The sequence below is a fragment of the Eubalaena glacialis genome, chromosome 18 (assembly GCF_028564815.1).
Source record: "Eubalaena glacialis isolate mEubGla1 chromosome 18, mEubGla1.1.hap2.+ XY, whole genome shotgun sequence".
NCBI classification, from domain to species: Eukaryota; Metazoa; Chordata; class Mammalia; order Artiodactyla; family Balaenidae; genus Eubalaena; species Eubalaena glacialis.
In genome coordinates, this window is record NC_083733.1 from 57607722 (window position 1) to 57633503 (window position 25782).

A 25782-nucleotide genomic window follows, 5' to 3' on the forward strand; every position below is an offset into this window, starting at 1 on the left:
TGTAGTCCAGCTTGGCCCCAGTGGGATTCTGTCCTGAAAGAGAGAGCAGTGGTGTTTTAATACCTTGAGAATTCCTTTTTTGGATACCCCAGCAAGTATTTCCTGCCTGTCTTTTTCTCAGTTTACTAGTTAAATCAGCTGTGAAACCCATTTCAAATATGTGGCCCGTGGAGAATGTTTATAATCCTAGGGGTTATAATTGTCTTAACATCTCTGTCCAGCGTTTCAAAGTGGGCTTTCTCTAGAGGTCAGGGCCCCAGCCCCTCAGCCAGGCACAGAACAGTTGAGCACAGTGAAGACTTGCCGTTGGCCCTCTCAGCTTACGCTGCCTTGTTCAGGGACAGGGTCCAGGGCTGTTCCAGGTGCACCTGCGGTCTTCAGGGCTGCTGGCCTCCTGGTGGAGGAACATGCAGGTCAGGCCAAGTGTTCTAGGCCAACAGCGAGGCCAAAGAACCTAAACTCTGAAGGTGGGGGAGCAGGGCTCTCTGGTTAGCCACAGATTGGAGGATTGACTTGGGGCCCGAAACTAGAGACTGCTGAGGCCTGGGAAGAGGTCTGAAGCCAGTGGTTCGACCTATTTTGGCTTAAACCCCAAAAAGTGTGTTCCAGAAAACCCTGGGTGGGTGAGCGTGTGTGTAGGAGATACAGCGCAGGCCCCAGGCCAGACCCTGTCATTTCCTACCCCACCAGCCTTGGCAGTGAGGGGTAGGTTGATGCTTAGCTGTCTCCTGAGTTACATGGGATTCCCAGAGCAGAAACTGGTACTACAGGCAAAGTCCCTGCGGTCCCTGGATCTCAGCCCAGCACCATCTTTTTTCTTCTCTGGTTTTTCCTGAGTGGTCAGACCTCCTCACATTCGGCTCTTCTGGGTCTCCTGTTGGTAGTTTGACCTCAGAAATGCCCCTCCTTGAGAGGGGAGGAGAACGTAGCTACAGAAGCCAAGCTAGGCCAAGTGAACCGTGTAGTTGGGGCTTTTACCTACGTTCCATGGTGACCTGAGTACCCTCTTCAGATCATGTGGGTGTTAGAGCAGTGGAACAGCCGAGGAGAAAAAGAAAAGAAAGAAGAGGTAGGCCACATTGCTTCAGGTGGCTCTGTTGCCAGTGGAAATCCTCTGGAATGAAACGCTGCCTGGCCTGTCCCTTGCCTACCAAGGTGCAGAGTAGGAGCTGGGCTCTGTGAGGCAGCAAACTTGCCTTCCTGGAGGCTTCTGAGAAGGCCCCTGCAGGGCCATATGTGAGGGCCCAAACCACCCCCAGGGTTGAGGTCTGCAGGCTAGGAGTTCTCTTAGGAGTCTAACAGCCCAGAGCTAGGCCAGGCAGTGATCAGAGGCAGGGCTGGATATGACAACATCGCCCTCAGAACAAAGGGTTGTAGTCCTGCTTTGCATCCCTTTTAGCAAGAGCCACGCCTTTGCCTGAAACAGAAACCCGGGGCTACAGTGGAGACCCAAAGTAAACTGCCTCTTGTTGGCAGGCGTTGGAGAAGAGGATGTTTCTTTCCTCTCTCCTCCCCCACCCCCAGAGCCTCAGCCCATTCCATTGTTGACACTCTGGCGAAGTCTCTTCCCTCTCAAGTGGTTCGTTCTACTGGGTTCACCTCACACTGAGCCTAGAGTGAACTCTTGTGTCACCAGCTTTAAGTTTGCTCCCCTGGGATCCAACCCTGTTTCTCCTGCTGCCAGCCTGACCTTGTTGAGTTGTGGGTGAGGGACAAGAGTTGACAGGGGACAGAGGGGCTCTTAGAGACCTCAGGCTGTGAGCGGCCTGCTGTGTTCCTCCCTACTCCCCCAGACTGTCACACACCAAAACTACCCCCACGGCTGCTCTGAGAAACCCAGCCCCTGTCCTTTGGCCCACGTCACAGGGGAATGGAAGTAGCCTGGGCCCAGGGAACATAGGCGGCCCCAGACCTCCTCAGAGGCAGCATCTTCAAGCAGCGTGGGACTGGGAGAAGCAGGAGCTAGGCGGAGGGAGCCCGCACAGCCGGAAGAGCCGCCCTGCTGTTGTGCTGGTCTCTTAGCAGCGGCCCCCAGCAGCCCCCAGTGACCACAGCAGCGCTGGGCCAGCCCAGGGGCTCTGACCTCGCTGTGTTTGCTGTGGCAACAGCACCGACAGCTAACTCCCTTTCCTCCAGGGAAGCCAAAGCATTTGCATTTCTGCTGGCTGGCCTAGATGCTCTTCTTTCCTTCCTCAAGCCGAGGAGGGAGGGGAGGGAGGCGCGGTCTTGAAAATTGTCACCAAGAGGGTTCTCAGCACCTCAGTTCCAGAATGTCTGAGGAGCCATTCCTCAGAGTCTAGCCACTTCCCAGGACAGAGGCCAGCTGTTGATGAGTGCTGTCTGCTCTGCCCCCATTCCTCCCATTGTGAAGCTGCAGGGACTAGCCCTCTTGGCAGTGATGCTTCTCTTCTCTGTCCCCTCATCAGGACATTGACGGGGTAGGTCTCATCCATAGAAGACCACCAAGAGATGTTTATCCATGTCCTTGGGGTTCAAAGGAATCAAAATAGGATCACGTCTTATGGGCAAGCAAACAGTGGAATGGATTGTCCACAGAGTGGCTGGGGCCACAGTCACCCCTGGCACCCGCCTACTCTGGGTTTTGTGCCAGGAGAAAACCTCATTATTTAGCTACAGGAAAGCAAATTCTATCTTCCTGTGACCAGATGCCACCTGATTTGCTTTTAGGAATGGAGTCTAGGAAGAGCAGTGAGGAGAAGGACTTGACTTTTCCTTTGTAACTTGTGTGCTTTTTAACCATTTGTGGCTCAAGGCCTCTCCTTGGGCCAGTGCTCAAGGCACAGATAACACGTGTATGCCCACCACACATACCCACTTTGCGGGCCCCCACCCCCAGTTAATGTTGAGACATTTTCCCTGGGGAACAGGGAAGACCATCTTTGCCTGCTGTGTGTGTCAGGGCCACAGGGTTGGGTTGGTTTAGAAAACAGCTGTACCCACAGCCCACATCTCCCAACAGGTGTGCACTGGCGTCCCTGGCCTCTGGCTGACCCATAACCCAGCTTCCTGTTCCTCGTGTTTTGGAATAAGCTGTCTTGTGCCTCATCTTTTCCTCAAACTTAACTTTCCTTGGTCCTTTCCATTGGGAAGCCTCTCCTAGGATAGTGTCAGTCCTGTTGGTCATATTTGCAGACTTCTTTCCCTGCCATTTTCACATCTATAAATCCTCACCAGAGCCAGGAGGAGGGTGATAGGATCTCTGTCTTTCAGATGTAGAAATTTGAGACTCAGACTAATTAGGTGACTTGTCTACAGCCTCACAAATAGTAGAGGGCACAGCTGCGATTTCAACCTCGAGCCTGTTCCCAGAGCCTGTGTTCTTTCCACCCTGTCTGACCGTCCCTGCCTTTCTATTGGGAAGTCACTATAGCTTGACGTTCCCTTGGTCTGAGTTGCTTCAACTCAGCCTTACAGTAAGAAGATCCAGTGCACCCCACCCAGTGACGCCACATCATATCAACCGTGACCTCCATTTGTTGAGTGTTGGCTGTGAGCCAGACCCTGGGCTAACCAAGGGCTTTTACTCACATGAGCTCCTTCAGTCTTAATGGTGACCTTGTGAACTTCCTATTGTTTTCCCCTTTCAGGGCTTGAGACTTAGTAGGTATGCAGACTGAGGCTCTGAGTGGAAATCACTCACTCAGGGCCACACAGTTTGACTTGACCAAGTCATCTTAGAGCCAGGGTGTGCTGAGCCATCGCCCCTGCGCTACCTGCCTCTGTCCAGGCAGCTTCCGCCCTGGAGGCCACAATGTAGCCCCCACTCCAGGAGTTCCTCACACTTGGTCAGTTGTTTTGTGGTCCTTTTCCCGCTCAGTCCTCACCAGGCCCAGGAGGGAGGCTTTTTTTCTTCCATTTTAACAGGTGAAGCAACTACCAGGACTGGCCACAGCGAGTGAGTGGCCACACTAGGACTTGATGCTGGGCTTTTCCACCCCGCCAGGCTGCAGCTTCAAAATACAACACTTTTTGTCTGTTTGTGCATGCCCCTTTACACATCTCTTCCCCTCTGTGGCTTCTCCCTTGAGTACCTTTCAGAGCTACTAAAAGTTGTTTAAATGCAACATTACTTATTACTCCAGTTCTGTTGAGTGTCTGAATGGGAAAAGATACCCATACAGGTGCCTGGGTCCCACCTCCAGAGACCGGGGTTGGGGAATACTCTGGTGGGGTTTGAGCCACTCTCTTTTTCAGTAGCGTCCGAGTGATTCAGGTACACAGTCTGAGTCCGTGGAGCACTGGGGTTTGACAGATCTGGGCACCAGTCCCAAAGGGCCCAGCATGTGGGAGGTATTCAATGAACGGAAGCTGTCTTTACTACGGCTCTCAATCAGATGTGTCGTAGAGCACCGCTCTATGCCAGCACCAGCCCAGGAAGCACCTAACCATCACCTAGAAGAAGGGAAGAGAAAGTTAGTAGCAAAACTGCACTTGCTAAAAGCACAAGTTATTGCCTTGTCAAGCTCCCTGGTTAGAAGCTTGTGGGTGAGTCTGGTGTTTCAGAGCAGGACTAAGGGAATAAAAGAACCCCAGTGTTGATGAAAACGATCTATACAACTGTCAAAGGGGCTGGTTAATTATGGCATCCATTCTATAAATATTATTAAAGGAGAATACCACAGAATTCCCTGGCGGTCCAGTGGTTAAGACTCCGCACTTCCACTGCCGAGGGCACAGGTTCAATCCCTGGTCGGAACTAAGATCCCGCAAGCTGCGTGGTGCGGCCCAAAAGGAAAAAGAGGAGAACACCAGCACAGAAAAATGACAGAGAAACATTAAGTGAAAAAAAGGCTTCAGAAGAGTGTGTGTTGTTTGATTGCATTAGTGTTAAAAATCACACAGATATTTCTAGAAATACATAAGAAATTCAATACAGGTCATCTCTGGGAAGTAGGAGTGGCAGTAGGTGGATGAAAGGATTCTTACTCTAAACTTTACAGCTTGTACTCTGAATTTGTTTTACTGTGAGCATGTGTTACTTTTAGAATGGGGGCCGAGGGGGCTGTAATGCACAATACCACGAACAAATAGGATTAAAAAAGCAAAGCCCAAACGTTAGGAATCCCTTGTCCTGTCACTGTCAGCAGCCACTTCCCAAGTCAGTTCATTTTCTGAGGGTAGTCTCAAGAACCTTAAAAGTGAAGAGGAGCAGTTTCCTGAGTTTCTCTGCTTAGGAGAACTGGTATCCCTTTCTCAGTCCCTGGCCTACATAATACCCCACAGAGGAAAAAACCAACTTGTAATGACCATCTCTTGCCTCTTCTGTTACCTACCCCTAGACAAATGTTTATGGGTCAGCCCAGAGACGAAAAATGAGACCATTTGAAGGCTTCCAGCGCAAAGCTATTGTAATTTGTCCCACTGATGAGGACCTAAAAGACCGAACAATAAAGCGAACCGACGAAGAAGGGAAGGATGTCCCAGATCACGCGGTCTTAGAAATGAAAGGTAGGAGATGAGCAGTTCCCAGAGGAACATCGCAGCAGGGTCCTTAAGAGAAAAAGGGCCTCGCACGGTTTTTCCCTTCCCAGCTCCTTGATTATTCTTTTTTTTATCTTGTTCTTTCTTTCTGTGCTTACTGCTTTGTCCCTTCTCTGTCTAGTACAGCTGTGAATGGAAAAGCTGCCTGTATCCCTCCTGGGGCAGGGTTTTCAGACTAGATGGGGCTGGGGCAGGATGAGGGAGAGGATGTGTGGGAACAGGTGCCGAGAGACCTGCATGGTTGGTCGTCTGCCTCTGGCACCCACTGGGTGGGCTGGCTGAGCAAGCCTCAGTTTGCTTCTGTGTAAAAATAAGGATGATGATTCCACCTGCCAGGCTCACTCCCTGGGTTATATATAAAACATCGGTTTGGTGGGGCTTAGCCACCTCTTCAGGAAAGGGAGGAGAGGGTCTTTGTTAGCCCCTTACTGTTGTCAGGGAGGCCGAGCTTGGGACCCTGTCTCTCCTCTGTTGCTCATACTGCAGTCCCCTCCTGCTCCTCCCTTCTGGCAGGCCAGTGTCCTGGGGGTGAAGGAGACCAGACCTCAGAAGGTGCTGACCGCCTCTTCTTGTTCCCTCTGGGGCCCTCCCTTCCTCCTAGCCAACTTCACGTTGCCAGATGTTGGGGACTTCCTGGACGAGGTGCTGTTCATTGAGCTGCAGCGAGAGGAAGCAGACAAGCTGGTGAGGCAATACAATGAGGAAGGCCGCAAGGCTGGGCCACCCCCTGAAAAGCGCTTTGACAACCGAGGTGGTGGCGGCTTCCGGGGCCGTGGGGGTGGCGGCGGTTTCCAGCGCTATGACAACCGAGGTCCCCCCGGGGGCAACCGAGGAGGCTTCCAGAATCGAGGAGGAGGCAGCGGAGGAGGCAGCTACCGAGGAGGTGAGGCATCTCACACTGAGCTGTCCCTGCTTTTGGTTCCTGGTTCAGGGTTGCGTTCTGTGACTGCTTCCTCAGTCAGCAGATGACGTTTCCCTGTCACCGCTGTGGGCTGAACTCTGGTAGAGAACTAAGATAAATCAGAGTCTGGGGCCTCAGGGAAACTCTCCCCCTGTCATGCTCCCCCTGGACATTGCTTCTGAAGCCCTTGCCCATTTGTATGTTGCATTGCTATTATTTTTATGAATCTTTCCCACCCCTCATCTGACCATGAGCTCCTTGAGAAGAGGGGCCAGACCGAGTTTACCGCCAGTCCTGGGTCCCACCTCAGGACCTGGCACAGGGCAAAAATTAGGACTGGTTTTGCTACTAAAACACATGGAGAAACAGGCTTGGAGAGGTTAATTTGCCCAGGATTCACCCAGCTGAATCCATAGTTGGGATCAAGTGATGATGGATCCAGAGCCCAGGTTCTTACTAAGTTACGCTGTCTCTGAAGTGTGTGATCATGATTTAATAAGCATGCTCTACTCTGTTTCAGTCTTGTGCTGGGTGGTTTTGGGGACAGAGCCTTGACCCAGGCACTATATCACCCTGTAGTGACGGTCCAGAAGGATTCTGGGCTGAATGGCACAGCCCGGGGGTACTTTGAGCTCCAATGATACCTGATCCAGCCTGCAGGGGAGCAGGGCTCAGGAAAGGCCTCCTGAAGTGCTGATGTCTAAGCTGAGGTCCAGGAGCCAGTAGGAATTGGCTGGGGGAAGGGTTCTGGGCTCACGAAAACTGCACAAAGGCTCAGAAGAGGCCAGCCCATTTGGCCAAGCCTGAAAAGGACTGTCCCCAGTGCTTAGATGTTGGGGACACAGTAGAAACTAAGACAGCCCTGGTCCCAGGCTCACAGTCCAATGGGCAAGACAAACCTGTCAGCAGGCCATGACAACTGAGTGTTACCAGGGCGGCATCGGGGAGTGCTCCCAGGGCTCTGGGGAAGGCCGGAGGGGGTGCTTTATTCGTCCACTGGGACCGGGCTCCTGCTCTGTGCCTGGTCACACTGGAGCTACAGCAGTCCCCAAGACAGCCCAGCTCCTGAGGGTCCCAAACAGAACAGCAGGGCCTCTCACCTGCTTCTCCAATGCAGGTTTCAACCGCAGTGGAGGTGGTGGCTACAACCAGAACCGCTGGGGTAACAACAGCCGGGATAACAACAACTCCAACACCCGAGGCAGCTACAACCGGGCTCCCCAGCAACAGCCGCCACCACAGCAGCCACCGCCACCGCAGCCACCGCCGCAGCAGCCTCCACCGCCACCCAGCTACAGCCCTGCTCGGAACCCCCCAGGGGCCGGCAGCTACACTAAGAACAGCAACATCCCTGGCTCGAGCGCCAGTACCAGCACCCCTACTGTCAGCAGCTACAGCCCTCCACAGGTGAGAGGATAAGCGTGCGTGCGTGTGTGTGAACAGGTGAGAGGAGGTGGGTCCAGGGAGATCACCAGCATGTGCTCCAGCCACAGGTCTTCACTCTTACCTCCAGCCCTGCCCTTTCTCCCTTCCCTGCCAGTGCTTTTGGCTGAGACAGACCCTAGATATTCCCAGATGCCTTCCAGACCCAGAGTAAATCGGGGACCTACCTGTTCTGTCGTCCCTCTCAGGGCGGGCTGTATGTGTTGGTCCCACAAGCAAGTATATTTCGCTTGGCTGCGTTCTCTTGGCTGTGTCACTGGCCTCACTGAATCCCCAAGAAAGCACTCAATTGGAGTTACCCTTTCAACCTAGGCTTGAAGGGGCTGATCCCCTTGTCTTCGGGATGTAGGGACAGACTCTGAGGTTGGTGAGGACTTGACCTCTGCCCTGAGAGCTTCACTGCGGAGCAGCTCCAGGCTCAGTTTGAGTTCTCAGAGAGCCAGTGCTCAGCTCTGGTACGCTCAGGCCCCTTAACCAGAGCAGTCCCCATTTGCTGTGCACCTTCCACAGTCCAGGCCTGGAGGCAGCTGCCAGGAGACACAGATGAATGGTTCTAGTCCTGGTCTAACCAGAATATTTCCTAGAACAGGAGTTGGGCAGACGCAAATTCAAACCCCAGCCCCACAGCGTTCTGGTTTTGTGACCTTGGACAAACAGCTTCACCTCTCGGGACCTCGTTTTCCTCATAAAGGACTAGAGTTAGTAGTAGAACTCACTTCCAAGGTTTGTTGTGAGGGGAAGATGACATCATAGCTTTGCAGGTAAGGCTCTGGAACTAGGCGGACCTGGGGGCAAGTCACAGCTCTGCCACTTTACCTGTATGGCTTGGGCCTAGTGATTTCACCTCCCTGAGCCTCACCTTCCTTCTCTGTAAAACGAAGCCAATGGAGCCTGCCTCAGAGAGTTGATGGGGGGATTAGAGGAGTTAAGGATCCAGCCTGGGCATGGGAAGCACTTAGGAAATTGCCACTACTGTTTTTCTTAGCAGGTCTTCCTGTAACAAATACCACCATTTATTGTGCCCAGTGGATGGTGCACGTAAGCTTAGTGAGTACGCAAGGCAATCCAAAGGGGTGGCTCTGTTGTAATTCTCATTTTACAGAAAAAAAAAACAAAACTGGGATTTCAAGAGATGCTGTGTGCCTTGCTCCCCCAGGGTCTCTGAGCTGGGATTAGAGTCCAGAATGTAGCTCTTGATCCTACCCTGTCCTGCCATGTCACAGAGCTGACCCACCTCCTTCTCAGCCCTGAAACAGCCTCCACCAGGGAAGTTCCTTTGTGGACCCACTGCTTACAAAGGCCCTTCCTCCATCCCAGCTGAGCTGGCTATTTCACAGAGACCTGTTTTTTTCCCTCCCCTTTCCAGCCGAGTTACAGCCAGCCACCTCCCTACAACCAGGGAGGTTACAGCCAGGGCTACACAGCTCCACCACCTCCACCTCCGCCACCACCTGCCTACAACTATGGGAGCTACGGCGGCTACAACCCAGCCCCTTACACCCCTCCGCCGCCCCCCACCGCACAGACCTACCCTCAGCCCAGCTATAACCAGTACCAACAGGTAAGTGCCAGAAGCGGAGGGGGGCAGAATGGGGAGACTTCTAGGGGCCCCACAGGGATGTGTATTCCCAGACCCATGTCCCTGCTTATCCCTAAAAAGATGGGCAGCCCTCTGGCCTTGGGCTGGTGTGCATCTAGTACAGTATAGCCATGCCGTTTGTTGAACACTTCTACACTGGCTGCTAAGTAACTGCCATCCTAGTTCCTCTCCCCAGTGCAGCAAGCAGAGTGCTTAGCAGGGGGCCTCAAACCCTGCTTCAGCACCATGGCCAGTGTCCATTCTGATTGGTTGATGCTAGGCCCCATACCTGTTTTTGAGTATTTTGAACATGGTATCTAGCTATACCTGAAAGGGCATTAGGTTGGCAAGCCAGGAGACCTGGGCTTCAGTCTCTAACTGCCCACCCATGTGACATCAGGTCATTCACTTATCCTCCCAAGGTACCTTGATTTCTCTGTCAGACCTATGTGTTGACTGTCATCACCGTACCCATCTCCACCATGGGTGAGGGTGGTGTCAGGGGAGAAGCCAGATGTGGGTCTGGATGAACGACAACCTGGTGCTCTTGGTTTCTCTCTCCCCAGTATGCCCAGCAGTGGAACCAGTACTATCAGAACCAGGGCCAGTGGCCGCCGTACTACGGGAACTACGACTACGGGAGCTACTCCGGGAACACACAGGGGGGCACAAGCACACAGTAGCCAGTGTGTCCTGGAGGCCCCTGCCGGCTTCCTCCACCAGCGCCCACCTTGGCCCCCCTTGTCCACCCCCACCGGGTCACGTGGTGCTGGGGGACGGGTCCTCCCAGGGCTGCCTCCCCTCCAAGGGGCTCTTCCCCCACACAGGGCCGGGCATTTTCCTCCGGATTCAAACAGGCAACAATGACCATTTATTTTGTTTGTCCCCCCACCCCCCTCCTCTTCCTCTTCCTCCCTTCCTCCTTTTTGACTAAAGACCCCCCTCCCTTGGTCATCCAGTGAGGCTACAGGGCTGTGGGGAGGGCCCCTTCCTGTACTCTGGTCCCAGCCCTGCTCCAGCCCCTCAGCTTCCCAGATTCTCATGCAGTTGGTTGTAAATTCTTCCAAGAGCTGTTTTACTGTCTGCTTTTCAGGATTTAAAAAAAAAAAATCAAAAACTTAAAAACACACAAGTTTAAAAAAGCAAAATGCAGAGGGAGGAAGAAGCGACATATTTTTTTGGTAATTATGCTTTTTTTTTTAATTTTTAGAATTTGTCCCTTTTTACTGTGGGTCGGCTGTTGATACTTCATCAGGATAACCATTTCTTTGCTGAGTTCAGGTGACCGAGGAAGAGCCACACCCTCAAAACAAAACACACACAAAACAAAACCACAGAATCATCTTTAACCTAACTTTTTATACAATGTCTCAGTTTCCCGTAACTTTGCACACAAGCTTCTGTGTTGCGTTGAATTGTACCTGCCTTTTGTATTTGGAGAGAGTGTGACTATTGAACTTGAAACCTTTTATTCCGGGCGTCTTGGTAGTTTCTGGTGGGATTAATCGGGTGAGAGGGAAGAAGGGAGTTGGGGGGCTCCTTCCTTTCAGAACATGAATTTTCTCCCACTGCCTCCTCTCCAAAGGTCTCCCAGGTGCCAGACCTAAAGGTTTTTCCTACAGTGATCCTCTGATTATTTTTACTTCCCCTTGACCCATATGTTTTAACAGGACTTTAACAAACTGCACTTATTAAGAAATGTGTTTGCCCTGTTTCGTTTTGTTTTGTTTTTGTTTTGTTTCAATAAATGACATGGCACCTCCTAGCAGGAAGGAAGCAAGGTTTCAACCCTGAAGTGTTACTGCAGTTGGCCTTTAATTGGGGTGGGGGCCTTTTCAAGGGGACATTATTTACTCACTCATTAAACACTGATTGTGGGATTTGTGTGCCTGTCCCCATTTTTGGTGCTGGGGATGCCCCCTTAAACCTGGGGCCCTCAGTTTAAAATCCACTAGTTCATTTTTAACGTGGTTCTCTGGTCTCTGCCCTTTCCAGTCCACCCCCAGTCCCAAATCCCTCCCGGAACTTGTGAGTAGAAAAGGATGGAACAAGTCCCTAGGCAGAGAGCAAGCAAGGTAGGGTGATGGTTGGAAACTAGGGCTGGACTGTTGGGGTCATCCCTTGGTGTGACTGCCCATCCACGTTAGGCCTGGCCTGTGTGCTGGACTTAGGATGGTTCTTGACCGTGCTCCTGGATCCAGGCTAGTGGGGATTCCAGGAGCTTCTTTATCCAGCCAGTAAGTGTAAGGTACTTGCTCTGTTCCGTATCCACACTCACTCTGGACAGTGCTGAGGGGGACACAGCATGACCAAGGCAGTCCTGGACCCTGCCCTCATGGGGCTCTCAGTCCAGAGGTAACACGGACCTGTCATGGAATGGTGACAGCGCCAAGGTCAGCTGTGAGAGCTTGGGGGGTTGGGGGGGTGGTGAGGTGAGGGCTTCGTGGAGAAGGGAGATTTTTCAAAGATAGGAATGAGCTGGGATAAAAGACTTTCTGATTGCATCCCCACAGCCTATCCTCCTTCCCCAGCAAGTTGAGTCATTTCTTCAATCCCCTTAGGCATGCTGTGCTCCTGGCCCCTTGTGAGGGACAAGGCTGGGGCTCAGGAGTGGCCAGTTCAGCTCCATCTCTTCCCTCACAGGAACTGTCTCAGAGCCTCGTGAAGGGAACACAGGCTACAAAACAGGGAGGAGAAAGGTTGACTACTTTTGAGGTCAGATGCGAGGCATCTGAACATGAGGTGGAGCCAAGGTTGATGGCTAGTTGGGCTAAAGGGAATCCTAGAGTGGCCTCTCCCTACTGAGGGAGGGCCTCAGGTCCTCTAGGCTGGGAAGTCCCCTTCCCTGCAGGTCCATGTGTTGGGCAACAGTGCCCTCTGCTGGCCTCTCCTGGCAATATGTCCAAGTGTAGTCAGTCCCCATCTATCCCAAGTGACAAATGAGCCACTTTCTTCCAGGTCCCTTATCCTGGGAATGCAAACAGGAAGTTATTCCTCTGCCTTTGGCCTTAATATCTGGGTTACTGCATCAGCCTCCTCACAGATCTGTCTGACCTCCAGTCCCTTACCCTGATACCCCCCTGCTCGCTCCCCACAGGATAAAGGAGCTCAAGCTACTTAATATGGCTTACAGGCTCCACATGCCTGGCCCCTGGTGACCTCACTGGCATTACCTTTTACCACTCCCCTTTCAAACTTAAGATCACTAGTTTGTTCTAGGGGAATCACAAATCCCTTTTAGAATCTAAATGCCATGAACTTCTGCCTTGGAAATACATGTGTACATGGAATTTTGCATAAAGATTTGTGAGGCTTTCCAATCCTTGCAGCCCGATCATGACCTTCAAGTTAGAACTCCTTTCCTATTCCCTGGCCATACAGAAGCAACCAGAACTATTGATGCCTGCCTTCCTCTCCGGGGGTTTGCCTTGCCCATCCTCCTTTATGAGACCCTTCTCTACCTCCCTCTTATCCTGATTCCTGATTTTTCCAGTCTCAGTTTGGGTGTCCTTTACTCTCAGAAAAGAACCTTCCCTGGGCCCTCCAGGCTGGGGTGGGCAGCTCCCTTAGCTGGACCTCTGGGTCCATCAGCCCTGCCTACTCAGGGCACTGGTAACACTTGAATGTGAGTCCCTACCCGTCACCTAGGGCAAATCAGGACCAAAGTCTCTCCACACCTGAAGATTCTTCAGGTCCTCGGAGCACAAAGTGGGAAGTTGAGTCTCTGATCTCACCACCTATCTCATGCTAAGCAGGGACTGGGTGTGGTGACAGAAGCAAGCGACAAGGCTTAGTAAATATTCTTGAGGTGGTGAAGAAATAAGATAGACTGGGGTCTAAACCAGAGCCCAAGCCCTCAGAGGCCCTGGAGGGTGGTCATTCAAACCATTCATCCCCAAATTAAGCATGCTGGGCTCTGGAGTCACAGCAGTGCACAGGGTGAACAAGCCTTCCCTCCTGATAGTCCAATTTCGTAGCGGTTCAAATTGCGGGGGTGCGGCGTGCCGGAAGAATCTATCTGACCCTGGCGCCCTTTTCCTGCCTGGGGTGGGCGGGGCCGGACGGAAGCACGCATGCGCATAGGAAAATCCAACTTCGTCCCGGAACTCTGGTTCCTGGTGCCGCGGCGCACCCGGCCCCGGGACTGTGCTCGGCCGGAAGTGGCCGCTGAGGACCGGGGGCGGGTTTGGTGTGCGGGGCCTGCCACGGCAGGTAACAAGCCGTAGAGAATCGGGATGGAGGCCGTAGCGACAGCGACTGCGACGGCGGCGACGGAACCCGGTGAAGGTGAGGTCCTGGCCATGCGGAGGCGGCGGGAGGGTGGAGTTGCGGTGTCACTGGGAAATGATTCCCCGTGAAGGCGAAGGAGGACTCTTTAAAAGGGGACACCTGCCGTCGGCCCTACCTGTCCCCTTCACCACTTTGTCCAAATTAACCCCTTTCGTTGCAGGCTGACCTCCTTTACCCCATCCCCTCCCCCGAAATTAACCTCTTCCAAGTTCCAGCCGGCTCTTTCCGTGTCCCAGGCTAATCCAGTTCCTTACCAAGCTCTCAGGCTAGCATAAACCTCTATGTCCTGGGCTCTCTCATTGTCCCAGCCAACCGTGCTTCTCAAGTTATCTCCTTCCCTTGCTTCCTCCTGTCCCATGCAAACTCTACTTAGACTATACTAACAGCTCCACCCATTTCATTCTAATTCCCCTTCTCCGAAAGTCCACAGTCCCATCTGCTTCCTCGGGGTCGTTAATCCATTTCTGTGCTCCCCCATCTCTCTCTCTTGCATTTTCAGGCTCTTTATTTCTCCTGATGCCTCCCCATCAGTACCTAAAATGCTTTTGTTTTGCTCATCTTAAAATTCTATCCTGGTGCTTCAGAGTAATCCCGTGTGGGGTGAGGTGCGGTTGAGAGGTTGGTTGAAACATCACAGGACAAGAATTGGTCATTTTTGGAGCTGGATGATGGATATATGGGGGGGGGAGGGGTCATTGTACTTTCTACTTATGTGCATGTTTGAAAGTTTCCATAATAATAAGAAAAAAGCTTTAACCTAAAAAGAAAATCTATCCCTTGATTCCATGCTGCCTTCCAGATACCATTTATCTTCTCCAAAGAGTCATGCACACTTGCCCCCATTTCCTCACTACCCACCCACTGCAGTCTGGCTTTTACCTTCAGAAACTGCACCCATCGGGGTCCGCAGTGACCTCCCTGTGTAGTTAAACTGAGTCACCCTGTTCAGTTTTTTCCTTATTAGACTACTTGGAGAATTCAATGCCGTTGACCCCTCCATCCTTCTTGAAAATAGTCCCTTGGTTTCTGTGACACCACTCCTTCTGATATCCTTCCTATCTCTTGGGCTCCTCCTGCTCAGCCAGTATTAGTTTCCTGTGGCTGCTGTAACAAATGACCGCAAACTGGGTGGCTTAAAACAACAGAAATTTATTCTCTCACAGTTCTGGAGGCCCGAAGTCTGAAGTCAGTATCACTGGGTTGAAATCAAGGTGTCAGCAGGGCCGTGGAGAGCTCCCTCAGAGGCTCTAAGGGAGAACCCATTCCTCACCTCTTCCAGCTTCTGGTGGCTCCTGGCATTCCTTGGTTTGTGGCCACATCATTCCAATCTCTGCTTCTGTCTGTCTTCACCTTGTGTTCCCCTCTGTGTGTGTCATATCTCCCTCTTATAGGACACTTGTAATGGCATTTAGGGCCCACCTGGATAATCCAAGATAATCCCCCTATCTCAAGATCCATAATTTAATCATATATGCAAAGACCCCCCCCCCCTTTTTTTTTTTTTTGGCCATGTAAGGTAACTTTCACGGGTTCCAGGAATTAAGACGTGACTATCTTTTGGGGGCCATTTTTTAGCCTCTCACAGCCTCCTTCACAGACATGTCTTCTCCCCATCCAGTCAGGACTGTTTCTTGGCCCCTCTTCTCTTTTCATACCTTACACACTCCCCCCACCCTCCCCGCGACTTCTTATTTCCTTCAGCTTTACTTCTGTTCTTTGCTCTGACGACTCCCATAACTCAGTCCCCAGTCCAACACTTCTGAGAAGTCTCCCATGTACCAGCAGTCTTGTAAATGCCTCCCCTTGGATGTTTCCTGGGCCTGTCATACCATCCATGTCCCAAACCGGCCTCAGCATCTTCCCCCAGACTTACTCCTCATCCATGTCTCTGTGTCAGGGACAGTTTGACCAGTCCCCTGGCCAGAGCCCTGGACCTTAACTGGATACCTCCCTCACCTCCCAGCCCTTCATTCCAATGACTTGTCCTACTCGGCCTCCCAAGCGTCTTTTTAACCACGACCCCCTCCTGTCCCCTCCTCCACAACCCCTTTACCTGGTCCAGCCCAGTCTTCTCTTGCCTCAGTCATTAAAACCCTCCCTGAAACCCGTTGTGCCTATAACCACCACCCTCTTTCTCTTCCCCACCCCAGCCAAGCTAAAGGAGTTGTCTGTACCTCCTGTCTTCACTTATTTCCTGCTTGCTGTAGCCTTGCCCCAGTTGCCACCACTTTTGAGAAGCAGCTTGCGCCAGGGTTTGCCCAGCGCTCAGCTTTTCTGTTACCAGTGCCTGTGCTGTCTTTGACCTTGCCTGTCTTCCCGCATCAGACAGGGTGCTCCCTGGGAGCTGAACTGGATCCCTCCGGGGATCCTCAGCACTGCCCAGCTCAGGGCCCAGCATAGATTTAGAGTTGCTGAAGAGTGGTTGGATGGATATGCAAATGAGTAGGAGAGAATGAATGAGTGAGTGAGTGAACAAGTTGGTGAATGTATTGATGATTTCGTGAGCAAGGGAAAAGGCAAAATTGAGTGAATCAATGAATGAAGTGGTCAAGGACCAAGTAAATACACCAAGCACACTCCTATCTCAGGGCCTTTGCACTGGCTGTTCCCTCTGCCAGTTCCCACAGAAATCTCGTGGCTCAGTCCCTCACCACCTCAGGTCTCTACCGAAATGTCACCTTTTTGGCAAGGCCTTCTGTGACTGTCCATTTAAAATTGCAGCCTCACCCCCATTCCCTCCTCCTTCCCTCTTTATTTTCCCACACAGCTCTTGGAACCACCTAACGCACTATATGTTTTCACTAACTATGTTTTCACATGTCTGTGTTCCCCACTAAACTGTCAATCTCTTGCTTACTGTGGTATCTCTAGGGCCTAGAACAGTGCCCAGAATATAGTAGGTGCTCAATAAATGTGAAATGAGTGAGTCAGTGAGCACCCAGTCCCTTTCACTCACTGCACCGTCCGCTCTCCCATCCCTGGACTGACTGATCTCCCCTCTCCCCACAGGCTGCGCGGAGCCCAGTCCTGGGCACTGGGGGGAGCTGAGCTGGACGCCGGTCCCATCCAGACCCCAGGACAAGGCAGAAGCAGCAGAGGGAGCGCCAAGGGCCCTAGACACTGACCCCCCAGAGGTCGAGGACGCGGCAGTGAGTGCCATGCTGCGCGCCGTGGCTGCCAGCCGCCTGCCCGTGTGCAGCCAGCAGCAGGGCGAGCCCGACCTGACCGAGCAGGAGAAGGTGGCCATCCTGGGCCAGCTGTACCATGAGAAGCCACTGGTGTTCCTGGAGCGCTTCCGCACGGGCCTCCGGGAGGAGCACCTGGCCTGCTTTGGCCACTTGCGCGGTGACCACCGCGCGGACTTCTACTGCGCCGAGGTGGCCCGGCAAGGCAGCACCCGACCCCGCACCCTGCGCACCCGCCTGCGTAACCGCCGCTACGCTGCCCTGCGTGAGCTCATCCAAGGTGTGGGGGCGGACGGGTTGGGTGGGAGGGGAGACTGAAGCAGAGGAAGTAAGAAACAAGGATGCAGAAGCAGAAACGCAGACAGAGATCCTGGGAGATAAGTTTTAAGACAGGGACCCGGGGAGAGACGGAGACAGAAATGTGAGGTGACAGGGTGAGATAGGGAGAGACAAACAGGGACCCATGGGAAGAGAATGGGACAGGCAGTGAGAAGGGTCAGAATTTAGTAGATAACAGAAGTGCCATTTCAGACCAGCAGGCCGAGGACACACAGTATCCAGCACTGTGAGAGCTGGTTATCCCTCAGGGAAACTAGATCCCTACCTCACACTGTACACAGAGGCATTGACAGAAACCTAGGGGAAAATGTTCATGACCCAGGGCAGGCAAAGGCCTCTTGAAAAAAAAACACATGTGAAGAGCATGAAGGAAAACATTGGTACCTTTCTCTTTTTTATTTGTTTATTTATTTATTATTTTTGTGAGATTGGTACCTTTTTGACCATGATGTAGTTACAAGCAGCTTTGTGACCAAAGACACCAGAACTAATGTTAAAAGATGAGAGCAAATGAAGGAGAGAGTGAGTTAAGATTCTAGTTAGGCAGAAGGCACAGGCTGTGGAGAAAGGGATCCGGAGAGAGTGGAACACAGTGACAGATGAGGAGCAGGGATGAAGAGAGGAGGGAGGATGAGTGAATGAAAGAAGTGGGGTTAGGTGGCAGAAACTGAGAAAGCCAGAGAGACAGAGATGGGTGGAGACAGAGGGCCAGAGGAGGGGAGGGAGAAACTGAGACCCAGAGAGAGAGAGTGACAGTGAAAGATAGGGAGAAGGAGGGAGAGAAACAGAATGTGGTGGGAAACATTGGGAACAGAGAGAGAGGGGTAAGAGAGAGAAGGCAAGATGGAGGGCAGGACAGGGATGGTCACAGGATTCCTGGGCTCTGAGGGCGGGGCTAGGACCAGCGGTGGGAGGGGCTGGGCAGGCTTAACTGTTATCTGAGGGACAGAGCTGCCTATGCAGGAAGAGACATCAGGAGAGGTATGAAGGCCCTGAGTTTGGGGAGTGGGGAAGCCAGGCTCACAGAAGGGGTAGTTGCAGAGAGGAACGCTCTGGGGAGAGGTGAGATCTGGGGTCTGGAAGACCAACAGGGACACCCACACCTGGGCAGATGCCCTGCTAGACCTGACGCTGTGCACACACACGTCTGCTCCATGAAGATGTACACTTATGTGCCCAGCAGTACAGGCGTGTCCAGGTGTGTGCACCAAAAGCCAGAACGGGGCTCAGCAGACAGGCGCACACAGTCTACATACTGGCTTCCGTGCACAGTATACCTGCCCGCAACGTCCTGCACACCAGCTCCCAGATGCAGGGACCCACAGCAGTGTGCGCGCGCGTGCACACACACACACACACACGTGAATCCTGCCCAGTTGTACACGGGCCCTAGGCCACCAGTGCCTCAGGCCAGGATGTCCAGCAACCTGACTGTGTACCCTACACGTCTGGACACATGAGTCCACACGTAGACACAGGCCTGGTCGCGCACACGTGCTTAGACACGTGCATGAGTTCTCGTGGTCACGACCTCAGGCATCTGTGCGTGTGTGCGTACATTCCTGAATGTGGACGATCACACTCACACTTGTGTGTCTACGGCTTCCTGTCAGCGCCGTCCCACGCCTGGGTGGACACAGGTCTGTGCAGGCACACTCACCCTCCGCCCAGCCCCTCGCCTCGCCTGCAGGCCCTTGACTCCACGCCCACCCTGTCTCCTCCGCGCAGGGGGCGAGTACTTCAGCGACGAGCAGATGCGGTTTCGGGCCCCGCTGCTGTACGAGCAGTACATCGGGCAGTACCTGACCCTAGAGGAGCTCAGCGCCCGCACCCCGGCCCACCAGCCGCCCAAGCCCGGCCCCCCCGGCGCTCCCGCCTGCCCGCTCTCCGACCTGCTGCTCCAGTCCTACCAGGAGCGGGAGCTGCAGCAGCGGCTGCTCCAGCAGCAGGAGGAGGAGGAGGCCTGCCTGGAGGAGGAGGAAGAGGAGGAGGACAGCGACGAGGAAGGTGAGGGCCGGCAGTGGGGAGGCCCCGGTGTCGGCACACCCCAGCCCCAGGCTTGCGCGTCTCAGCTCCACCGCACTAGGCTGGGCCCACCTGCGGGAGCAGACATCACATCCCTCCCCTGCCTGCCCGAGTGCCCTGGCCCTTCCCGTCCTCTCCAGCATCCCTGTCCCCACTCCTCAAAGACACCAAGCAGTCCCTCACCTCCAGGCCTTTGCTCATGCCGTTCCCTCTGCCAGGAGTGCCTTCCCTTTACCACCCTTCAGGCGTCAGGTCCCGACCCTGCTCTGCGGCCCCCAGAGCACTGTATTGTCACGTGTTCAGTGTGTGCCCCAGGAAGGTAGGGACGGGGCCGTCTCGGTCACTGCTGTGTTCCCAGTGCCGCCCAGCACGAAGGGTGCAGCTCTCTGTGGAGGTGTGTTCAGCACAGGCCTCACACACCCCACCCTGGGTGTCTCCCCCTGCAGACCAGAGGCCTGGCATAGACTCGGAGGCCTGGGTCCCCGACTCAGAAGAGAGGCTGATCCTGCGGGAAGAGTTCACCAGCCGGATGCACCAGCACTTCTTGGACGGCAAGGATGGAGACTTTGACTACAGGTGCTCTCGTGCCCTCCCCGCGCCCCCTGCCCCAGTCCCCCAGCCCGGCACCCCACAGGACATGGGCTCTGGGGTCACACAGCCTAAGGGTTTCAGATCAGAGATCAGTGGGTGACCTTGGAGTAGCTTTGTCCATCTCCGAGCCTCAGTCCCCTTACCTGAAGGAGGGGAGTGAGCAGGGCTGACATTCAGCTCCATATTGATAAAACACTTGAAACATTCCCATTTGGGTAGATGGTGGTGGTGGCCTGGTAGGATGCCACTACCCCAAGCTTCCTAAGTGTCCCCCAGGACCCCGGACTCCTCATGCTGCAGGAAGTAATCCCTGGCAGGGTGATGCCTGGTGTGGAGGGGCCTGTGGTGGGTGCCCCTGCAGTGCTGGTTGTTCATTCCTCCAGTAGAACCCCAGGGATAAGATACCTGGGCCACCTGCTTTGGAAAAGGATTTTGCCATCAGGGAAAAGGACACAGGCGAGTGAAGTATCGGAGTAAAAGATAAATGGTTTTGTCAACAGAGGCAGCCTCGCCTTGTGGTCTGGAACATCAGGTGTGGTTTCAAACCCAGCCCCCATGACATATGAACAAGCGGAGCCTCAGGGCCTCGTCAGTAGAATGGCGGCGGGGGCGCGGGGGGTGGTGTCATGATTGCCACAGTTACAGCAGCGCCTGGTACCAGAGCATCGCTGGTCCAGTCCGGGATCCCCAGCTCCAGAGGCGAGTCTGGCTGATCCGCTTTTACATTGACTGGTCTGTGTTCCATGCAAAGCAGTGAGTAGAGTCCCCGGGCTGTGGGGAGCCCTCAGTAAGGGCACCACTGCTGTCATAAAGCCAAGTGCCCACGAGGAAGTCGGCCCTGGTGTGAGGAATGGGGAGTGGTGGGGACTGAAGCCTGTCCCCTCTCCGCGGGGCAGCTGCTGAGCTGCATTCAGCCACCAGGTGCTCAGCGCTGCTGGGTCCAGACTCTGGGGATCAAGCAGGGAACAAAACCGATGGAAGGGTTCCCTGCCCTGAAGGAGTCCCACTCTGGCGAGGAAGGCAGCAAGGAGCGGAATGGAGGTGCTGGAGGTGCGAAACATCTAGTGGTGATGGGGCCAGGAAGAAAGACAAAGCAGGGTCCCGGCGTTGGGGGTGGGAGCAGGGTGATGAGGTGGCCAGGGAAGGCTCTCTGAGCAGGTGACATTGGAGCAAAGACCTGCAGGAAGTGAGGGGTAAGCGACATAAATACCCTGGGGAAGAGCGTTCCTGGCAGGGGGAACAGCAGGTGCAAGAGCCTTGAGGGGCACAGAGGAGCAGCGCGGTGTGCGAGGGGTGAGCGGTAGGCGGTCTCATCAGGGGTGGCGGGGCTGGATTGGACAGGGCTTCCTGCACCAAAGAGAGTGTGAGGGAGCCTGGTAGGGTTTGGAGCACAACCGGGGGTCCTCCTCTCAACTTGTGGCCTGAGGGCAAGGTTTCTCAACTCCAGCACTGTGGACCTTTGGGGCTGGATAACCCTTTGTGCAGACTGTCCTGTGTGGCGGGTGCTGAGTAGCATCCCTGACGTCCACCCACTGGATGCCAGTAGCAGCCCCCCAACTTGTAACCACCAAAATGTCTCCAGTTATCACAAATGTTCCTTGGGGGGGCAGAATCTTCCTGGTTGAGAACCACTGCCTCAGGGCCCAGATGTGGGCCCATGTGTCACCACATCTTCTGGCTTTTTAAGAGAAACCAGAAGTTTTCATGTAAAATCTCTGCTTTGGAAAATGTTGCCTTTTGTTTGAAGCCCTGAGAGATCCAACATAACCCAGCTGTAAGTTCGCTCTGACTTACAGCTGCCAGCGTATGGCCTTTCACTTCAGGGGGCCCCAGGCCCCAGCTCCTCTCCACAGAAGCGGGGAGGCTGGGGTGCAGGCAGAGCCAGCCCCTGACAGCTCCCTCCCCCTGCAGCACCGTGGACGACAACCCTGACTTCGACAACCTGGACATAGTGGCCCGGGATGAAGAGGAGAGGTACTTCGATGAGGAGGAGCCCGAGGACGCACCCAGCCCAGAGCTGGACGGGGACTGATGGCTGCGGCCGCCCACCCCGCCCACCCCGTCCCCCGCCCCAGCAAGGCCGCTGATGACAGGCCGGCTCAGTGACTTTCTCTAGGCGACAGCAGGGTGGCTGCCCTCTAACACCAAGACTCGCTGGGTCTGGTCCCATCTCCGCAGCTCCCTCCCCCTTGCTCTCCATTTCCTTCTCCCCCTGAACCCTGGTGCCTCTCTCCCTCTTCTCTCCTCTCTCTCAGTCTTTTTCTCACCACCTTTCTGTCTCCTGCTTTCTGTGTCTCTCCCTCTTTCCCCCCTCTCTCTGTGCCCCGGCCTCTGTTCCCACAGCAGGGCGCAGGATGAACATCCTCCCCTTGACCTAGGCCAGTGGGGCCCTTGTCGCTGGAGCTGGCCAGGTGGAACCCAGAGCGGCGCTCCGCCTCTCCCTCCCCAGCCCCGCCTCTGCTCTCCTGCCCCTCTGTGCTTGAGGCTCAGTCTCACACTCGCACCTCCTTGCCTCTGTTGCGTTCCACCTCCTTCGGCCTCCCTCTCTGGGCCCATGGCTCTTCCCGCCCATACACGTCCATCTTTCGCAGCCTCTGTGCTGGCTCTGTCCCTCTCTGTCTCTCAGCCTTTATCTCTGGGTTTCAGTACCCCCCGCAACCAAGGCCCTGAGCATCCCCCATCCTGGCTGCTGTGGGCCACAGAGCCTGACTGCTGAGTAATCGGGCCTCGCTGTGGGCAGTGGGGCGACCTTGGGGGTGGCCACCGGCTCTCACCTCTCCCTCAGGACCCAGGTTTGGGAGAGGTGAGCAGGGGCAGCATGGGATCGTGGGCCTGCCAGGTTGGGTATAGAGGGAGAGGAGGGGCTTTCTCCTCGCAGCCCCACCAGCCCCCCTCTGCCCAGCCACAATTTTCCCTTCCTTCACTTCCTCCACCTCCCTCTCCCTCTCCTGTTTACACTTCCCAAATATGCACAGGCTGTTATCATGGGTCCTGAGTCATCTCACACACACACACACACACACACACACACACACACACACACACACACACACACACACACACACACACACACACACACACACACACACACACACACACACACACACACACACACACACACACACACACACACACACACACACAGCCGGCCCCAGCATCCCTGCCCCAAGCCGGCCCCACGGAGCCCCCTGCCGCCCTGGGCTAATGGGAGCCAGATGGCCGCCTGGTGACTCAGCCACTGGCCTGTGGGAACCCAGGCATCCCGCCTTCCCATGCCCCCATACCCAGCTCACGCTCCCCCAGTAGACAGACGCAGGGAAGGGGCCAGCTGCTAGCGGGGGAGGACACAGGCCATGTGTTGGAGAGGTGGGGCCCGGGGACCCCTCACTCCTGTGAGCCAGGCCTGAAGGACCCTCAAAACTGCCTCCTCCAGCATGCGGCCCAGAGTGCCGGGGAGACCCCACGGACTCCTGGGGCCACAGCTTTTGACCCCCAGGCCTCACCTCTGCCCTCTGGCTCAACTGGAATTAGAGCCAGACACAGAAAGTGAGAGCTAGACAGAGGCCGAGGGATGTTCAGACAGACTATTAAATAAGGAAACTTCCGGTTACTGAGCAGTTCTGCCCTGTGCCAGGTCCCAGCAAGGTGCCTGATGCCGCACTGAATCCTCCACACAGCCCCGCGAACGAGGGGCTCAGCTCCATTCCGTATGTGGGTCACAGGAGGCCCAGAATGGAGATGTCACGTACTCAAGGCCACGTGGCCATCAGAGATGGAAACTCGGGTGTAGAATCGTAAGTCCTGGAGACCACCTCCTGGCCTGCCTGTCCGCTCTCAGGGCCATGCAGAGTAGACAGACACACAGACTTCTTCAGGGGTAACGACTGAAGGAGAGTTAGCTGTTGAGGATAACAGCAGCTAACACCTTTGGGGCCCTCCTGGCGCGCTAGGCACTGTCCTTCCTATGCACAGACGGACGGCATCATCTAGTGTATAGTACCTGAGTCACTGAACCATCACAGAGGTCCCATGCAGTATAAACTGTCAGTACTGATAGGGTGTCTCCCAGAGGAGGCCCAAGGCGATCCAGCCCGCTGGACTCAAACTGGGAGAGATGTTTTTCTCTCAGGTGCTTGCATTGATGCCCTCAAGTTGTGAGAGGTCTTTCATAATACAGGCATCAGCCCTGGGTGATGTGCACATTTTTCACCAGTCTATCATTTGATCATTAAATTTGTGATACACTGTGCCATACCTAAATTTGTTACATACATTTTTTAAGTAATGAGAGACAGCAGTTGAGTCAGAATTAGGGTTAGTCAGATGGCAGAGAAGGATCGTCTGTCTCAGAGACTGAGGTGGAGCCCAGAGACACTCCCCCATCACAGCCTCAGACCCGCTGAGACCTGGAGGTGCCCAGAGAGGCGCCTGCCCCTCCACTCCTGGTTCTGGGGTTGGGGTGGGCGGAGAGGCTGAGTCAGGGAGGGGAGAGCCCCTCCGAGGGCATCCGGCCCCCACCCCCGTGTCTCCTGTCTGTCCTCCTGGCCAGGCTCTGCTGGCTGCCACCCCACCCCCCATGTCTGACACCTCTTTGCGTCCTGCCCCTCTCTCCTCATCCCCTCCAGCCGCCTGCCTCGCTGTCCCTTCTCCCTGCTGCTGCTGTCTCCTTCCTCTGCCTCTCCCCTAGCTCCGTCTTCCCTTTCGGTCTGTCTCTGCAGCTCTCTGTCATCGTCTCCCCATCGCTTCTCGTCTCCCCTCTCTCAGCCCCTTCTCTTCCCCCTTGTTATGCCCGGGCCTCTGCCTCCTCTTCTCTCCTCTCCCTCCTTGTCCTTCCCTCCCTCTCCGTCTCCGTCTCCGCGTCCCCGTGCCTTTCTGTCAGAGGCCCCCCTCTTCCTCTCGTCTTCACCCTCATTTTTTCCTACCCCTCTCTCCGCTGTCTCCTGGCCCACCGCCCTTGTCCCATCTCTGCTGGTCTCTCTCCCAGATCCTGGGAAGCCCAGCGGGGGTGTCGGGGTCAGGGCTTCACTGGTGGCCCCTGGGAGCCCAGAATGAGGGGTCACCACCTCGCCCCCACCCAGAAAGGGGGCAGGGAGGCTGCGGCCTGTCTGGCCAGAAGGAAGTGACTGTGCTGTGGCCTGGTCACCCCCGCCCCCAAGACCTGCCCGGCTGCTGCCGCCCCCGGGCTGGGGCCAAGTAAACACAGCCGCCGGCAGCCCAAGATATTTATACCGAGGTCTGGGCGTGGTTCCAGTGCCCACCACAGCCCCTGCCCTGCCCTGCCCGCCACGGCCAGCCCGAGCCAACGTGGCACCAGCCGGCAAGGGGACGCGCCACAGACACAGCCTCCACTCAGCATGGAGGCCGCATAGCTCGGGATGCCAGCGGCTTCACTAGGGACACAGGATGCCCCCCTCCCGGGAAACACCAGCACAGATGCAGCCCCACACGTGCAGCTGCTCGTGAACGTGAACACACCCCACCAAAAACTCAAGAGTGATAGAGCAAAATAGGGACCCACACGACTGCTCACACACTGAAGTCATCAGCCCACGTGTGGGGACACAAAATGCAGACACCACCTGCTCACAGACACCCACAGAGGCTGAGAACACCAGTCCCGGAGATGGACACACTGGGAGGAGGACAGCAAGCATGTGGGAGACACACCCCGTAGACACACAAACATGCTCGGAATACCAGCGACGCACACACTGATCACAAAACGTAACCCAGAAGCTACTCACCCACAGACACAAACACTGGGAACCGTCACACACACGCAGTGAAAACATCCTGAGTAGGAAACACAATGTACACGCACACACACAATACCTCCTGGAAACACACTTTTCTCATAGACCCATAAACATACACGGAAAACACCCACACTTCTAATCAAACTTATGCTAAGAATGTGCAAATTTACA

The 25782-nt window shown here is 54.7% G+C and overlaps 3 protein-coding genes across 6 annotated transcripts in view; 2 read left to right on the top strand and 1 right to left on the bottom strand.

The window, feature by feature from the left end:
- Positions 1-11220, top strand: part of HNRNPUL1 (heterogeneous nuclear ribonucleoprotein U like 1) — a 35413-nt gene extending 24193 nt beyond the window's left edge. For all 4 annotated transcript variants that reach the window (XM_061174390.1, XM_061174387.1, XM_061174388.1 and 1 more), the window contains exons 11-15: positions 5301-5469; positions 6104-6385; positions 7521-7810; positions 9213-9407; positions 9992-11220. In XM_061174390.1, the coding sequence (XP_061030373.1) occupies positions 5301-5469; positions 6104-6385; positions 7521-7810; positions 9213-9407; positions 9992-10108 (1053 nt within the window). In that variant the 3' untranslated portion in view covers positions 10109-11220. The remainder of the gene's footprint in view (positions 1-5300; positions 5470-6103; positions 6386-7520; positions 7811-9212; positions 9408-9991) is intronic.
- The window catches only part of ACTMAP (actin maturation protease), a 345587-nt gene that overhangs the window by 244199 nt on the left and 75606 nt on the right, over positions 1-25782 (bottom strand). The window lies entirely within an intron of this gene.
- CCDC97 (coiled-coil domain containing 97) lies at positions 13555-24102 on the top strand. The gene is made up of 5 exons (XM_061173612.1): positions 13555-13712; positions 16725-17180; positions 18968-19246; positions 19711-19840; positions 21767-24102. Exons 1-5 carry the CDS (start codon positions 13661-13663, stop codon positions 21885-21887), a joined length of 1038 nt encoding a protein of 345 aa, XP_061029595.1. The 5' UTR covers positions 13555-13660; the 3' UTR covers positions 21888-24102.